Raw genomic sequence first — 18,307 nt, 5'->3', positions numbered from 1 at the left:
AATTTAGAGATGTCTGTTACCATGTCTGTCCTCGGATTGGTGTACGGGTATGACTTTGGTGTAGTGAAAAGCCGTGATTGAACCATATTATGTCTTGAGTTCATTGCTTATGGTTCATGGATATAGCTATAAATCGAAACTGTCATGATCTAAAGCACTTTCTCACTCTATTTTTTTGCTTTCACACTTTTTTTTTATCTGCCTTTTGGACAAGCCGGGAAAGTTGTTGGAGAGGCTAAGCGCCTCCAGACTCCAGAGACTCCAGCGCCTGGAAGCTCACCTTGACGCGCGTGGTGGCATGCGGAGAGTGTCTTGTCTGTGGCGAGGCGCGTAGCGGCGGGCGTTGGTCGAGACAAGGAGTTGTGTGTTCTGGTCACCTTGGACGTGAAGAACACATTCAACTCTCTGAGGTGGCCAGTCATCGACGAGGCGCTGAGACGGAAGAGTACTCCCGAATACCTGATCCTAATGCTCAGATCTTGGTTGTCGGGAAGGAGTCTGCTAGTGGGCGAAGCTCTGTTGACAAGACAGGTGACTTGCAGAGTACCGCAAGGCTCCGTATTAGGTCCAACGTTATGGAACGTGGTGTACGATGACCTCCTTAGTCGCAGTGTCCCTCCTGGCGTACACTTAGTTGGGTTCGCGGACGACCTGGCTGTGGTTGGCAGAGCGGTAACTTCTACTCAGCTGGAAGAAAATATGAATAAAGTATTGGAGGACGTAGACAGGTGGATGACAAGCCGAGGGTTTAAGTTGGCCCATCACAAAAGTGACCAAGAAATTGGCGTACGCCCGTCCTCGCCTCAGGATCGGAGGCCATCTCATCGTGCTTAGTAGTGAGATTAGATACCTCGGGATAAGACTAGACACGAGGCTCACTTTCAGAGACCACGTACAATTTGTGGCCAGAAAGGCTATGGCTTCAGCGACGGCTTTGGCCAGACTTATGCCGAACATTAACGGTCCGGGGCAGTGGAAGAGGCGCTTTCTGTCCTCTGTGGTGGAGAGCCAGCTTCTGTATGCAGCCCCAACCGGGTCGGCCACGGTCTCGGCGTCTGCCAGAACCACCAGAGATCCATCGCCCTTAGGGTTATAAGGGCCTACAGAACCGTGTCGGGCGAGGCGTCTCTAGTCCTCTCCTGTATGCCGCCGGCAGACCTTTTGGAGATGAAGCGTCACTAAGCACCGTAGTGCAGACATTCCATAGGAAGTGCACTCTAGAGGACACTACACTGACTTACTACGTCCATGATCCCGACGTAAGGAGATGCAACAAGACACTATCCATCTCTGTCCGCAGGCAGATTAGTGAGACACTACAGACTGGATTCATGCACGAGAGAGATGTTGACCTCATCCATGAAAGAACACTACCAGAGTAGAGGACAGATGTACACACGTCTCGTACTAATGACCAAACTGACTGACCCACATGACAACATAGTTAATAGATTCCAGACATCACTTTGTGTCCATACTGTAAAAGTCAGAGACTATCACACATACTGTCTCATGATTCAGCATTACCTACACCGATTTGGAAGGACCCCTAGTCCATTGTGCGTCCAGTGTGGAATTGCAGTCGACACGGCGGAACATACACTTTTGGATTGTCCCTACTGGGAACCGTTCCGAACTGAGCTGATGGATCGCGTGGGGCGCAAGCTAACAGTAGAAGATATTTTAAGGATTATCTGTGGTCCGGCTGAGGTAGATCTTCCCCCCGATGCAGAAGGTAGGAGTGCTGCCATCGAGGAAGCAACGGAATCATTGTGGCTCTTGTACAGGCTGGTGGAAAGGTTTCTATCCACTAAGGAAGAAGAGGAAAGGATTCGTCAGGGAGGTGTGCCAGACTAATGCTCCGTAACATATCAAGATACGACTGTTTTTCTTAGTTTTGTTTATTAATAATTTGTTTAATTAATTATCTGTTCAATGTTGTTAATTAGTTGTTAAATTTAAATTTAATACGATGTTTTTTCGTGTTTGTATATATTATTCAGCTAATCTTAAGTATTACCATGTACATTATGCCTGTAAGGGGGAAAGTTAGGGAGATTAGCCCTTTCTTCCCTCAAATCTTGTGTATTTGATTTCAATAAACGATGGCGGCCGGGAGGAAGCAATGCGAAAGCGGTCCCTTCCCGGTCGTCGATTCAACCTGGAAAAAAAAAAAGTTAAAAATATTTTGATATTTTTCATTTATACGTAAATATTATTATATTAGTATGAATGAAAAAATGTTTAATACTATTATAACACAAACTTATGTATATATTATATAGTTGTGTATAATAAATAAATGGTTATAATTAATATTATGCTGTTCTATATTTATAGACAATATTATGAATTTAAATAACATTCACTCTTTATGTGATTTACATGCAAAACCAGTTTTAGACCAAATCAATTTTTTTATATGGTTGTAACTCAAAAACTAATATCACTGTAAATACATGAATTTTTCACCAAATATTTATATTAGTGTTATCTATATACAGTTAAATTTTCAAAATATTTTGACTTTTTTTATGTTATTTATAGACCCCGGAAATGTTCGATTTTAATGAGAATTTTTTTTTTGAAATGTCAATAAAAATTTTGAATGACCAAAAAAACTTGAAAAATTAATACAATGGTCCCTTATGAATTGTTCTTATTGGAATTTAAAAAAAAATCAAAAATCGTTAGTCACAGTTTTTTTTTTAAGCGTTTTTATAAGTCGTATGTACTTGAAAATGTTATTAGTTATTTACATTGGCATTTTCTTTATATTATTTAATTTTCAAAATATTTCTCTTATTTTAAGGCTATTTATAGACATTTTAAATATTCGTTTTTATTTAGTTTTTTTTTTATAAAAATCGATAAATTTTTTTGGCTGTGTCAAATACTTAAAAATTTAATACAAAGTTCTTTAGAGCATTAGTCTTATAGTGATTCAAAAATTAAAAGAATACATAAGCAATTTTTTTTTATTAACATTTGAAGTTCATGAATATCATGAAAATCATGAATATTTGCAAATTATTTTGTAGGTATAATTCATAAAAGTTTTTGTAAAAGTAGCTAAGATTTGAAAATGTATTACAAAATTAGTTTTAAATAAAAAATAAATAATTAAAATAATAATTAATGATTTTCGCTGTTTTGTACTCAATATTTTACGTTTGATTTTTTACTTTCGCAATTTTGGAGGTGAATTAAAAGTTAGAAACGAATTACCTTTTTCCATTTGCACCATGTTTTTTCAGCGCTCGGCATCGCATTAAGCTGAGAAGCTATAGCTTCCCATCTTGCACTCGCTTGTTTTTGAGTAAACGTACTCGAAAATTTACCGGCCATAAGTTGAGGGTCGAGAGCCAAAAGTTCAACTAACAACTTCATTTGTTGTTTAGTAGGTCTACATTTTATTTGAGCACTCATAATGACAAAACTATTTAAAAATGAAGACACTTAAACTCAAAACTTGGTGTTAGGGTATAATAAAATTGGTTTATACTATATAACTATATCACTTATTGACTATTGCACTTTACACATCGTTATCGTGTGTTTATACAAATGTTATCTTATCTATAAACGTGATTGCTAATTGTTACGTATTTTATCATATTTATTACATTTTGAGGTTAGAATAATGTATGCAAATTAGTTACCGCAGTGGTTCGTGCGACAAATGTTTTTCCATTCGATATACGATAAAATTTTATCGATACTAATTCAAAAATAGCCTTAAATTTAAATGTTCGATATAAATTAGTAGCATTCGATTAATTTATCATTTTATCATATGCGATAAATATGTCACCTAATCTATAACTCGTGATAAAATTTGTCGCAAGAAAAAAAAATAAAGCTATTTTTGAAATATGATATAGTTTAGTCGCACATAAATCATTCGACTATTTGTCTACTGGTGTAATGGTGGTGACAAAGTGTTTATCGCATGAAAATTTAGTATCCATCGATAAAATAGTAAATAACCCATATATCCTTATCAATAATTAACCATTGTATATTTACATTATAATATTAAAAATTTATATTATTATTATTCAAAAAATCATAATGTTCGTAAAGACTAATTTATATTAATCAAACAAGTGTTTTAAGTTTTGTGGTTTTTAATATTTTTATATATTAATATATTATTATAAGTAATTTACTGTGAACTATCGAAAATGTCAGATTTTGATTTAATGACCCATTTGGTTGTTAACAATTTTGTAGAAAATGTGGTTATTGTAAACGAGAATAATAATGGTGTTAGAAATGATTTTCACAGATCTTTGTCGGACCCATTTACACTGACTGAACATATGTTCATAAAAAATTTTCGTTTAACCAAATATCTTACATGTTATGTGATTGATTTATTAAGACCATTTCTTAAAAAGCCAAGCCGTTTGTCATCAATTGATATTGGCACAAAGGTCTTAACATTTTAAAATACAATTTGTAATTTAATGATCTATAATGATTTTTGTCTTATGAAAATTATCTATTCTAGGTGCTAGTTGCCTTAAACTTTTTTGCAACAGGCTCATACCAAACACCGGTTGGCAACAGTAGATATACTGCACTGTCACAAGCGTCAGTTTCCTGTTGCATTAAAGAGGTCGTAACAGTACTAAATAATACCTCCATTTTCAATTCATGGGTCAAATTCCCGCATACTATTTGTGAGCTCAATGCAGTTCGTCATGAGTAAGACATTTATTATTTAATATTTTTTTAAACTAAAGTAACTTGTAGAAATTACTTGTATGGAATAATTTAGTTATATCACATTATTTTGTTAAACATGTATTTACTTTCCCCCTTTTTAGGTTTATCTTAAAACTGTATTTCCAGGCGTGATTGGATGTTTGGATTGTACCCATGTTGCTATAGTGCCCCCTTCAAAAAATCTTAACCTTGAGAAAAACAAGTACCCTGAGTACATGTATGTGAACCGGAAAATTATCACTCGATAAACGTTCAGCTAGTAAGAACTAATAACATTTTACATTTTTTTTTGTATTGCAAAACAATAAATCATTAAAACTTAACCTATATTTTTTTTCTGATTGTAAGAAGTAAGAATACCTAAATATTATAATTTAATAATATATATGGATTATTTTATTTGTATTTAGATATGTGACTCAAATCTAAAAATTTTAAATGTTAATGCATTATTCCCCGGTAGTACACATGATGCACATGTTTGGAATAACAGTAATGTTTCAAACACTATTTAGGAATTGCATTCCAGAAACTTAAATAACTTATTTTTATTAGATAAATATTAAAATATTAATGTATGTTTTTACTAGATAAATAAATTTTAAATTATAATTTTGATACCTTTGTAGGAGATTCTGGTTATCCGCTACAGCCTTGGTTATTCACACCTATAACACACCCCACTACTGCAGCTGAGGAACTTAATAACAATAAACAAATGTCCACAAGGAGCATTATAGAACGATGCAATGGTGTACTCAAAATGCGTTTTAGGTAGATCCTCATTTATTTTATTCAAAATTCATTTATTTAGTCATTCCTTCGTTCTCAATTAAATATAATTTTAGGTGTCTCTTCAAGGATAGGGTATTACATTACAAGCCCGAAAAATCTTCACAGATTATAAATGCATGTGTTGTATTACACAATATGTGCATTGAACACAATGTACCTGAGATTAGAGAGACTGAAGAAGACATTAATATGGAAATAAACCAGGACCAAGGACCATTTGAGGAGCAACGTGACAACCGGAACCAATATTTAATGCTTGGAAAACAGCAACGAAGCAAAATAGTACAAGTACTACAAAATAGAAATTTATAAATGTATAAGTAAATGTTGTAAAAAATTAATATTCAAGCTTTTTAATGAATATTGAATAAAAACAAATACTTATCAACGAAGAACACTGTTGCTTTACTTTCTTGGTAGGTAATTAAAAATAATAATAACATTTTAAACATAACAATTTATAGCATGATAAGATATGAGCAAAAAAGTATTTATGACACTTTTTAGAACATTTTAAATACTATATAAAAACTTAATTTAAACAAATAAAAACAAATACTTATCAACAAGGAACTCTGTTGCTTTACTTTCTTGGTAGGTAATTAAAAATAATAATAGTATTTTAAATATAACAATTAACAATTTATAACATTATTATTCTCCTGATTGACCTTAAAAAAAAATTATAACTAAAAAATTATTTATAATAATTAAAAAATATTATTTATGTTATTTAAAGTGACAGTTTGCTCTTCCATCAATTTAATTTTCAATGCATAATATTCTTTTTTTAATTCTAGTTTCTGAAGTGCAATGTCCGCTAATTTGTTTGCAGCTTCATTATGATTCTCTAATTGTTTTAATTTAGTTGTTTTTATCAGCGCATCCCAAACGGCTCCCGTCCATTGTTTGCTTATTGCCAAATGGCTCCCGTCGAAAAAGGTTTTACGAACAGGTCAATTCCCAAACGGCTCCCGTAGGAAAAAGGTATTAATAAAATACCCAAAAAAAATTTCCAAACAGCTGACTATTAAAACCGATACACCGATTTTAATTGCCAAAATTTCGAAAATCGAGTTAAACATCGATTTTAATGGAAAAAAAATGCGAAAAAATCAATTTTGTGGTCAAAATTAAATTATACCGATTATTTTTGTGAATAAAATCGATTTAAAAACCGATGTTCTATGCATAACGTGGTATTTCCACGTTCAAGTCAAAACGTATTATGGCTTTCAAGTATTAAAACTATTTTACTATTTAAATACTATTATTTATTAAAATGTATAACCTACATTAAAAAAAAAAGGCAGTTAAATATTTTGTTTTCATATTATTTGTATTGTGTACTGTAATAAAAAGTTATAGATAGGCATTGTTCAGTTTTTAATTGATTTAATTTCTTTCAAACCTTTATAAATAGTAAAAATGTGAATTTTACAAGTGGTATCTATTGTATTTGTTTTTACTGGTAAATGGTATTATCACGTTTCATTTCAAAACGTTGTATTACCTATAATATGTTTCTTCAAAACGTTGTCTGCAATACCACGTTTTGGGCTGAAAAAAATTTGTAAATCGTCAAAAAATGGTTTAAAACTCAGATACATTTATTTTGACACGGTCAATGGTTTATATATATATATATATATATATTATATATATATTAACTTATCCTGAGTGTGTATAGTTGTCAGTAAGTACACTTACAGATTTCCTTGATTTGTGAATATTTTGGTTTTTGGCAATATCACGTTTTGTATTATCACCCTTCAATTATGGTATAAGTGAGCTTCATAATCTCCGATGCTTGTGTGTATTATCTAATCTATAGCATGTGTATCGATAGTCGATGGCTAATTGGCAATATTTACAATAAAAGTGCTTTAAATAGGTACATAATATACTATACCATATTTAATTGCGATATGGATACGGCACACAATTGTGTCAGCTTGTGCAGTTTGTTCGGACTTCAGTCTGTATTCGATATCCGCCGATGTTATGTGTATTCATTGATTTTTAAATTTTTATTATTCCGAGATGACAAGTGAAAAAAAAAACAGTAGAACATTTTTTGATTTTCTTTCTATAAAAAACTGGCTGACGAAGCGGAGCGCTGGAAATGTACAACACGTGGTTGTAAGTCTTATTTTAAGCAAAACAGTATTTGCGAAAGGTACGATGAATATCTAGATCATAACCACCCGCAATTAGATGACAATGTTTTAAGGAGGAGAGATATGAGTAATACTTTAAAATGTAAAGCGCGAGAAAATTTGCACGAGAGGCCCGCGAAACTTCTCCGAAGTACCTAACGATTTACATGTTTTGACGACAAAAGATGTCAACGCTATTCGTAAGACAGTATACTATGTACGTTCAAAATTATTACCAAAATTACCTAAGTCGATAGGGGAAGCGCAGGATGCTCTAGACAAAATTGATATTAAGACTTTGGCAGGGGAGGATTTTTTGTTTCTTAATGATACAGCATCAAATATTGTAATTCTTACATGACGTAACACCAACTTGAACATTCTCAAAAATAGTCGTTGTAGTTATGTCGATGGCACGTTCAAGTGTTGTCCAAAATTTTTTTACCAAATGTTTACCATCCATGTTTTACATAACGGACACTATCTTCCCCTGATTTACTGTTTTTTGCCCTATAAAACCTCAGATTCTTACGGAAAAGCTTTTTCAGCGTCCAGTTGCTGGTAAGATGCATCTGGGACTTCAAATAACACTACATAATATAATTACAGATTAATTACAGATTTTAATTTCACTAAAAATGATTTTGATGTTTCAATACTATTTTATTTAACAACAATTTTGAATTTTTGTTTTAATTTTAAACTATATTGTAATTTGAATGAATTATATTTAGAAAATGATTCTGTAAAATATTTGATTAAAAGGATTTATAGGTCACCTAATAATAATAGTTTAATTTTTTTACAATAAAAATTGTTTTTAATTTGACACGTTTAGCTGAGTACAAGTTTATTTTCATAAATACTATCATTATTATAAACACACTCACATTCATCTCCGGGGATAATTTCAACCAACTCGCTATCCATTTGAGAAGTATCAATGCAAATAAATCGTTGATATTTAATTTTAAGTTTTATGTTTTAGTACCAAATTGGTTTTTGTTTTACTATATTTATATTATACCTAATTGAAAAGTTTCATTTTCATAAACAATTTCTACCAGAGACTCAGAACTTTCTGTATGGCCAGTTACAGCAACATCACTTACTTGAGCAATGGCATTCAACTGGACATCTGACATAGTAATGGTACAGGGAGGCCCACTCCCGGTTCCATTACTATGCCGTTTAATAGCTACAACCTTACTTTTGGCTGTTGCCTCGGTATCTTGCCATGCCTAGAAATAATGATAAAATATCATCCGAAATATTAAGAGTTAAATGACTATCACCCGGATGCACAATCTGTGGGTTGCGGGTCACCGAAAACTGCTTAAGTACGGCCTACAGAGAATGTAACCAAATAACCAATACTTAGCAAATCTGTAAATTTAAATTGCATAGTCAACATTTGAAGTGGGGAGATAACATCATTAATATCAATGTGAGCGGGGCTTCGATCCTTCACAATTAAAAAGTAGAGGCCAAAGTTACATTCATCGTTTATTTTGAATTAAAAAAAAACGAAATTCAATGATTTTGAAACATATTTTTTGGCTTATTTATTAACGATAACCAGACATCTTTAATTATCATATTTCTGAAAAATTAAACTGTTTCTATTATAAAATACTGTGGAGATCAATAATTGTTGCATTAAGTTAAAAATGAATTACCTTTTTCCATTTGCTTGATGTTTTTTCTGCGCCCGGCAACCCATTAAGTTGGGTCGCTATAGCTTCCCATCTTGCTTTCGCTAGTTTGAGGTAAACGTGGTTGAAAATTTACCGGCCATTAGTTGTGGGTCGAGAGCCAAAAGGTCAACCAAAAACTTCATTTGTTGTTTTGTTGGCCTGCTTTTTATCGGAGCACTCATAATTACAATAAACCAAAAACAACTATACAAAAAATCAAACGAACTTGCGAAATAATAGGTACTTAAACTTATTACTTAAAGTAAAAATGTAAAACGTTAACTTAAAAGTGAGACGCGCAAGTACAAAACTACAAATGTTATCTATAATCGTGATTAGTGATAACTACGTCTTATCCATCCGTATTTTATCGTACTTATTACATTTTGAGGTTAGAATAATGTATACAAATATGTTATCGCATTGGTTCATGCGACAAATGTCGAATATTCCATTCGATATATGATAAAATTTTATCGATACTAGTTCAAAAATAGCCTATAATTTAAACGTTCGACATAAATTAATCGTACGCGATAATTTTATCATTTTATTGCATGCGATAAATATGTCACATAATCTATAGCTCATTTCAAAAATAGGCCTACAGGGGTATAAAATATGAGGTCATATTTTTTGTAATTTCTGGGACTGTTGTATTATAATTTAATGAATTTCCATAATTATTAAGCAATAATAAAAAATAAGAATTTAAATAGGTTAAGATAACAATTGTGAAATATAGTGTTGATAAACTTTTATATTTTAGTAATCATAGTAATCAAAACATAGTAGTAAGAAATGTAAATAAAATTTGTTATTAATCGGGTTAATAATTACGTAAGTTAAGGTGTATGAAATGTAATTAGTATAGTAAGAGAAAGATGTAACAATCGATAGTTACTCAATTGTAAATTTAGTGTATAAGAGATATGGTTAAGGCAGCAAAAGAGGTCATTGGTGGTGATCGTGTGACTCGATTACCAGTGGACGTCGCGCTTAAATATAGTATTTCACATCATTTTTGGTTTTACTTTATTTTGGTATACGTCCGAGTAATCGGAGTATACGACAATACTTACATTGATATATTCCTCATCTGAATTTTGACCGCTCGTGTTTGACATTATTACTAACCACACTTGGTGTTGAAAATTAACTGATGAAATTCACATTTACTCATCTTATTTTATACTTTCCAAACAGTATAAAGGCAATGACGTCATTGCCCTGCAACGTGCTCTGATACTTATATTAAATATAATATATAAATTACTACATTCCACATTCCACAGCCAACAATAACCTAAACATGGGGGGTGCAACAAACACTTTTATAAATACGGTAAGGATAAAACAAATAAAATGCTAAAAGGTTCTAAAAAAGCGCAGGTGATCAAATACAGATTTTCTTAAAACATTAACAATCATCAACGGCGGCGGAGCGGCGTGAGAACGCCGGCCGCATCGACAATATATTTGCACTATAACAAGTTATAGTTATGTGGCGGCATCGTTCAGGGTCAAAGACAGATCATCGCACGTATGCTTGTCACCCGGTAGAATATTATAGATAGGTACACACAGAGGCGTATTTAGGATTTTACTGCCCTGGGTACACATTTTTTTATGCCCCCACCTCTCGCTGGTTTTTTATACTGACAATTTTTCTTACCTTTAAGAAAAACTACTATACATGTGATCTGGTTACAGAATCATGCGGTATAAAGATTAAAAATCTATCTAGTGCCTTAGAATTTTGAATATTATAAGTACCCTCAGTAGTAGTACTCATGATAACAAAATAATCAATGCAAATTGTAAAATTTATTAATTTATTTTCCAATCTATTTACAAATTGGTAGTGAAAAAATGTCAACATATGAAAAAAAAATAATATAATATAAATATTTAAGAGAAAAAAACAAACATTGTTATATTAATATTTTTCGTCGAGCTTTTGATCTTGCAAAATCTTCAATTATTTCATCATAATTTAATTCAGTTGTCAACTGAGATTCAATATTCAGAATCGCTAAAGAATTTAAACGATCATCATTCATCGAAGATCTGAGATATGATTTAATTCTTTTAAGAGTACTGAATGAACGCTCGGCCGATGTATTTGATGCAGGAACACACATAAACATTCGCAATGCAATATTAACGTATTGGTAAATATCTAGTAAATTATCATCTTTCATGATTTTACACAAATCTAGAACCGATTTTGTGGATATGATTTCTGGTAAGTCTTTTAAGTAAGCACGGAAATGAATACATTCATTCATAAAAGATATATCCAGATCTTGAGAATATTGTTTTTGTAACTCTCCAGATTTTTGCCTTACTTCCAACACTGACAACTCAGTAATATTGAACAAAAATCCAAACGAAGTATTAATTTTTTCATAAGAATTTAGACGCTTTCTCAACTTCGTATGTAATGAATCTAGTATGATAAAAAAAGTATTTATCTTAAATAAATTTTTACCTTCTAATTTTATATCACCTTGAGATGATTCATCAAAAGGAATTTTTCTTTTTTTTGTACGGGAAAATTTATATTCTATAATTCCAGTTTTTTCCATGCCAAGTTTTTCATAATATGAAAAGCTGTTTCTTAAATCCATTATATAATTTATCAATGATTTATATAGGGTTATGACAATAGTCAAATCAATATGAACATTGTGCAATTTCTTATTTATAATATTGAACCTCTCTAAAATATCATTCCATACTGATACCAGAATACCCATTTCTAAACTATTCATCTTCTTCAACAGTCCTTTACATTCACATTTAGTTTTGGAATTTTCAGTTGGATTGTTAATAAAAATATTTAACGCTTTCAAAATCTCATTCCAATTACGCGATAAACTTAAACAAGCCTCATATCTAGCCGCCCATTGGGTATCAGATAACCTTTTAACAGTTACATTTTCAGATTTAGATAAGCAATGATCTAACACTTCCCAACGATAGGTAGATTCAGAAAAAAAAGAATAAATATTCTGAAGAAAATTGAAAATCTCATTAGCATATATACAGCAATCAGCAGCACATTCACCAACTAGGTTCAATGAATGTGCTGCACATGGAACGTAAACAGCATGGAGACATGCTTCTTTGATTCTTGCTTGGAGTCCAGAATATACTCCCGACATGTTGGAAGCATTGTCGTAAGATTGTCCGCGGCAGTTATTAATGTCAATTTCATTTTCTTCCAAAACCATAAAAACAGCATCTGCTAAATCCTTAGATTTGTGTCCTGAGTTAGCCAAAAATTTCAAAAATCGTTCAACTGGTTCACCATTATTTGATACATATCTAAAAATAAATGCTAATTGGTCCGTATGAGAAATATCCGGTGTTGAGTCAACAATTATTGACAAATACTTTGCATTTTTTATCTTATTAACAATTGTTTTTTTTACTTTTTCACCCATAATTTCTATAAACTGTTCAAATACTGTAAAAGATAAGTATGATGTTGTTCCTTTCCCTTTGTTTCCGAATTCAGATATATGATTTTTAAGGAAGGGATCAAACTCGGCAATGAGTTCTAAGCTCATAACAAAGTTACCACTGTAAGTTGATCCGAATTTATCGTCGTGCCCTCCCATTGCTAACCCCCGAGAACTTAGTGACTTCACTACAGCTACGACTCTAGTTAAAACTTCTTTCCAGTAATTTGTTTCTGTTTGGACTTGTAAAATGAGTTGATGGTCAATTCGCCCTATTTCACTTCCTCTCTTTTTCATCTTGAGAATACAAGACTTGTGATTTAACGAATTTTCATGACGACTTAATTTTTGTTCACCTTTTTTCCAATCAAAAAATCCAAATTTAGAAAATATATTGGTAGTATTCGGACCACCAAATAATCGACATGGTGCACAGTATATGCAACCTTTACTTTCAGAGTAAAGAACAAATGTACGATTTATAGATTCCCCATTCACGAGCTTTGTTTTAATTAAATTTAGATTAAAGTACCTGAAGTAGGATTGCTTCTTACCACGAATATTTCTAATAGGTATATAGTTTCTTTCGAAGAAGAAAAGTCAGTATTTTTTAAGTTTTGATCAAACCCATTAAGTGTAAAATAATCTATGGTATTTTCATTTATTTTCCACAATGCAGGATCTTTACTAAATAAAATAAACAAAATAATTATTAATTATTGTAATATTTAAAATATTTATGATTTATGATCTAAGAAAAATCATACCACAAACATATAAATATAAATGTACAATTACAACTATTTTGGATAAACTTACTTGGGAACAGTAGTTTCTTCATTTATTCTGAGATTTGTTGTCACTGGTTGGATTTCAGTCTTTTCATCACATGTATTTTCATCAACACTGGATTTATGCAAAAAACAAATAGAGTCATGACTATGAAAATATTATTGTCTATTGATGTTAAATGTTATGACACTACATTATTGAACTATATAACTATTAGATTGTGATATTCATAGTACTTTACCTTAAAGAACTTAAATTTGTTTAAAATTTTTCTTCATTAATAGAAATATTGATTTCACTGGTTTTAGGCTGTTTAGCACTAAGATTACAGTTTACAGTTTCTAAGATGTCATCACTATTTTCATCAACAATGGATTTATGTTCAATGCTTACTTGTAAATAAATCAAAATAAGTATATTTAGTATGAAATGGAAATGAAAAATAATTTATATAGATTTAATACATATTAATACTTGATGTATTTTCTGTTCCATTAATTGCATTTTTAATATTAAAATAAGCATCAAGTTTGGCAACTTTTGACAAAACATTTGCAGTTTTAATTGCTTTAACTTTTGCCCTTTTGCGATTTTCTGCACCACTCAGCTGGTTTTTGCAATTTTTAGCCATCTAAATTCTAAATGCCATCAACCATTCACCATAATTAAAAGGAATAAGCATTAAGCATGTTATACTCATTACAAAGTTAAAGCAGTGTTTAATATTATGCATAATTTACTGTTTTAACAAATAAAAATTATAATGCCTAAGGACTATAGCTATTTTTAAAATAATGAAAATGTATACAAGGGACTGTTTAGCATAGCTCAAGCTTAGAGCTTCGCATAATTCAGATAATATAGCAATGCACAATACCAAGCAATATGACGTTTAGACTAGGTAATTAAAAACGTGTACTTGTACTTACTCAGATAGTCAGATAGGTATGAATAATAATATGATGATTAGAAAATATAAATTTTATTGTTGTCAGAGCATTGAAATAAAATGTTTGAACAAACAACAAAATTATTATTTTAGTATTTTACACACTGTAATGATTTTAAGTTTAAACACAGCGTTCAATAAAAATATTGTTACTCTCAACGTTTAAAAAGACGTAAAGATAATAATATAATATTATAGTTTATAATTATTTAGCCATGGATAATATTATACAATTAATCAGAGATATTATATATCTGGTATTATATGTAATATGTGTGTGCTTTAACGGCCATTACTATATGGCATTGAGTAATAATACTCAGTAATTTGTTATCATACTATCACATTCAATCATAAAAAGATGATTAATTGTGGTACTATTGGTACTTTCGGTGTCAATTACTGTCAAACAACGCAAATTCATAGAGTGGTAGTACTGTATTTTGTTTTTGAGTAGTGACGGCCTACGACAAATAACACAATAATACACCAATCACCAATACACGTGCGCTTCTTAATTCTTATGCAATGTGGACTGTGGAGATTAATCTCACAAAATAATTATGTTGTCGTGTTGATATAACATTTTTTCGACATTGATTTTTGAAAAAACTTAATTTTTTATTTTTTTTTTTTACAACTGCTTAAATCAGTTTAAAAATAAAACCTTTCAGTTAAATTTACTGCCCCCCCCCCCCAAAAAAGTGCTGCCCGAGGTAATTGTTCCCCTTGCCCCCCCCCCTAAATACGCCACTGGGTACACAATTACCACCCGATAGAATATATAGATGTATAATTGACACACGGCGTCGCTCAGATAACGCAAAGCGTGGGAAGAAGCGGATGCAGGTGTCGCTGACCATCAGGGACCTGAAGGTACCGCGGGAGTCCCCGGATAATATATACCTAAGGGGGCCCAGATTAGGAACATTTGAGACGTAATCCACCAGAGTTAGAGCGAGCGCCTTCACGTCACCCAGTTCAATAATTTTGTCATTTGGACTTAGAATACTTTTGTCGAAATAAAACACTTAGAAATAATTCAACAGTCTTCATTTTTTACAAATATTCCATTCGATACTACATTATTCCATTGGTTGTACGTGGCACGTTACAGCCCATTACATAAATAATTAACCATAAATTGTATCCAAAACATCCAAAAATAAAAACTACGATACGCACTACTTTCAAGATATTTGGCACGTAATAAATTCTAAATTTTTTACTTTATAATGCGTCAATTATAATATTAAAAGGTTTTTTGCCAATTTGGCCTGTATTGACAATAAAACGGTACAGTGTGCATTAAATTATCTATTAAAATCAATTCGGTTCTTTCAAATTTACTGATTGTACGCAGTTAAATTATTTTTAAATCCATAAACCATGTGTTGCTTTTTATTATGTTATGTTTCATTTTTAAATAAATTCGACTCTTTAACATTAATTACTGATCAATTGCAGTTAAATTAATTTTAAATTATTTTTTTTTTAAATTGTTAATCACAATTATTAGCCTATAACAATTAAACAATGTTATTCGCAAACTGAAGCTGTGCATTGATCAGTTGATGCCCACAATCAGTCAAGCATGGATACGTGATTCAGAGAGGCAGTATATTTTATATAGTGAATATTTCTTTGTAAGTTAATTATCTATAAAATAGTGACTTTAAATGTATAACCATTTCATTTAGTTTTTTAGTTGTGACGAAAATAGGCATTTATCGAAAGACACAATACAACACATTGCAAAATATCCGTTTGCACATAGCGAGCGTGAAGTTTATGAATAATTTCTTCAGCGACATTCATCTTTTGTTTTGAGGGAAGTGCGAGATTATATTTTGTTCACTGGAATGTGCAAGTCATTTCAATCGGGAGTATTATGGTTCAAATCTTTTTAATATATGTTTTGATGCGTTCCATCTTATGTTTAAATATATTAGTGTACTACAAACATATAGCGAAAGGCGTCGGTGTATAGTATGTCAAAAATATACCACTGTTTGCGATGATCAAAATTTATATGCGGAACTCAGTAAAGATTACGTATTTCAAGTTAACCTAATGTACAATTACCCCGATGATCTTCTACAATCAACAGTACACGCATAAGTAATTTGATATATTTCTATTTTTATATTTTTAGTTTTAATTCATCAAAATGCCAAAATATAATCGGGTTAAAAAAATTGATCGATTAAACACCACGGGGGAAATTTAGTTGAAATTGAAATATTTATAAATAATAGGTCAACAACTTTTTATTTAAAAAACAATGATAATATTGTTGATTTATTATCATTTTTAAACTCATAATCATTTTTTTTAAATTAAAGTAAAAAGAATTATGTTCATCATCATCATATAAATTTAATTTATTGGTAGATTTAGTATATGCCATGTTGTGTATATTAGCATGTTTTATAACTTCTAATTTGACAGCACTTTTAAAAAACATGTTTGATAAACTATTAAATGAGCAAGAAACATTTACTTTGAAGGGGTTATCTTGGAGGCAAATTTGTTTAGACGGTTTACAATTAAGAACCAATAAAGTTAATTTACTTGATGGTTCATCATTTATAAAATTACCAAAAATAATTTATGATAAAAAGCAATTATAAACGTTAAAAATTATGACAATAAATGTTTCAAATATGAAATCTTATCAACATTTAATGAAAAAAAAAAATAAAAACCATTTTAGTATTAAATATTTTAATTTTTTAGAGAAAAAAAGTGGACTTAATTTTAATTGTATTGATTACCCTACCCCAATCAAACAAATAAAAAAATTTGAAAAAATTAATAACATATCCATTATCCGTTTATGTTTATAGTTGCGATGATAAAAATCAAATTTATCCACTGCATGTAAGTAATAAAGAAAAATCAGACCATTTTGATTTGTTTTTTTTTCACAAATGTATCAACCCATTATTGTTTTATAAATAATTTCTCACAACTGATCAGATCACAAAGAACAAAACATAATAACAAAATAATTATTTGTAAACGATGTTTTTTAACTTATAGTAATAAGCCCAATAAAAATAAACCATGGGGTCAACATGCCCTTGACGATCATAAAGTAATTTGCCAAAAACATAAACTTTGTAAACCCGTAATGATAGAACCACGTGATGATGAATTTATACAATTTAAAAATTTTAATCGGGCGGACCGAATTCCTATTGTAATTTATGCCGATTTTGAATGTTTTTTTTAACCAGTTGATAATATTATATTAAATAAAACTAAAAACACACATTATCATGAACCTATAAGTTATGGGTTGTATGTTAAAATTGATTATAATATTGTCCCGATTGAGTTAGTAAAAAAATTTAAAATTCCGAGAAAACCAATAATTTATAGGGGTAAAAATGCAGCAAAGCATTTTATAAACACTATAATTAACATTTCCACAAATATCTATTACTTGTATAAAACTAATAAATTGATGATTAAATTAACAAAAAAAGAAGAAACACAATATATTAATTCAACAAAATGTGTACATTGTTTAAGGTTATTTAATAATGAAACCGTAATGAAAGTTAGAGACCACTCATATTTTACAGGCAAATATTTGAAACCGTTATGTTTAGAGTGTAATTTTTTGGCACAAAATCCTAAATTTATTCCAGTATATTTCCATAATTTATCCTATGATGGCCATTTTATCGTTTTAACACTTTA

General features: G+C 30.8%; 1 protein-coding gene and 2 pseudogenes across 1 annotated transcript; 1 reads left to right on the top strand and 2 right to left on the bottom strand.

Moving 5' to 3' along the window:
- The first annotated feature begins 4,187 nt into the window (after positions 1–4,187).
- Positions 4,188–5,841, top strand: LOC114124611 (putative nuclease HARBI1; annotated as a pseudogene).
- A 419-nt stretch (positions 5,842–6,260) lies between these two features.
- Positions 6,261–9,567, bottom strand: LOC114130163 (uncharacterized; annotated as a pseudogene).
- Positions 9,568–11,319: 1,752 nt separating this feature from the next.
- LOC126553476 (zinc finger MYM-type protein 1-like) lies at positions 11,320–14,278 on the bottom strand. Its single transcript, XM_050208633.1, has 6 exons — positions 14,112–14,278; positions 13,675–13,761; positions 13,410–13,542; positions 12,862–13,356; positions 11,880–12,786; positions 11,320–11,837 (listed from the first exon to the last, which is right to left on the bottom strand). The coding sequence occupies exons 1-6, from the start codon at positions 14,276–14,278 to the stop codon at positions 11,320–11,322; spliced, it is 2,307 nt and encodes a 768-aa protein (XP_050064590.1).
- Between the last annotated feature and the right edge of the window lie 4,029 nt (positions 14,279–18,307).

The sequence above is a fragment of the Aphis gossypii genome, unplaced genomic scaffold, assembly GCF_020184175.1.
Source record: "Aphis gossypii isolate Hap1 unplaced genomic scaffold, ASM2018417v2 Contig00251, whole genome shotgun sequence".
NCBI lineage: Eukaryota > Metazoa > Arthropoda > Insecta > Hemiptera > Aphididae > Aphis > Aphis gossypii.
This window is presented reverse-complemented; position numbering and strand designations above follow the sequence as displayed.

Excerpts from the sequence above, each read along its gene's own strand:
- LOC126553476 (XM_050208633.1), bottom strand. The coding sequence starts at position 14,278 with ATGGCTAAAAATTGCAAAAACCAGCTGAGTGGTGCAGAAAATCGCAAA. Across the intron at positions 12,787-12,861 it reads CATCATACTTATCTTTTACA|TATTTGTCAATAATTGTTGA; the intron begins GTATTTGAACAG and ends AAAAATGCAAAG. Across the intron at positions 11,838-11,879 it reads AGGTGATATAAAATTAGAAG|ATTCATTACATACGAAGTTG; the intron begins GTAAAAATTTAT and ends TTATCATACTAG.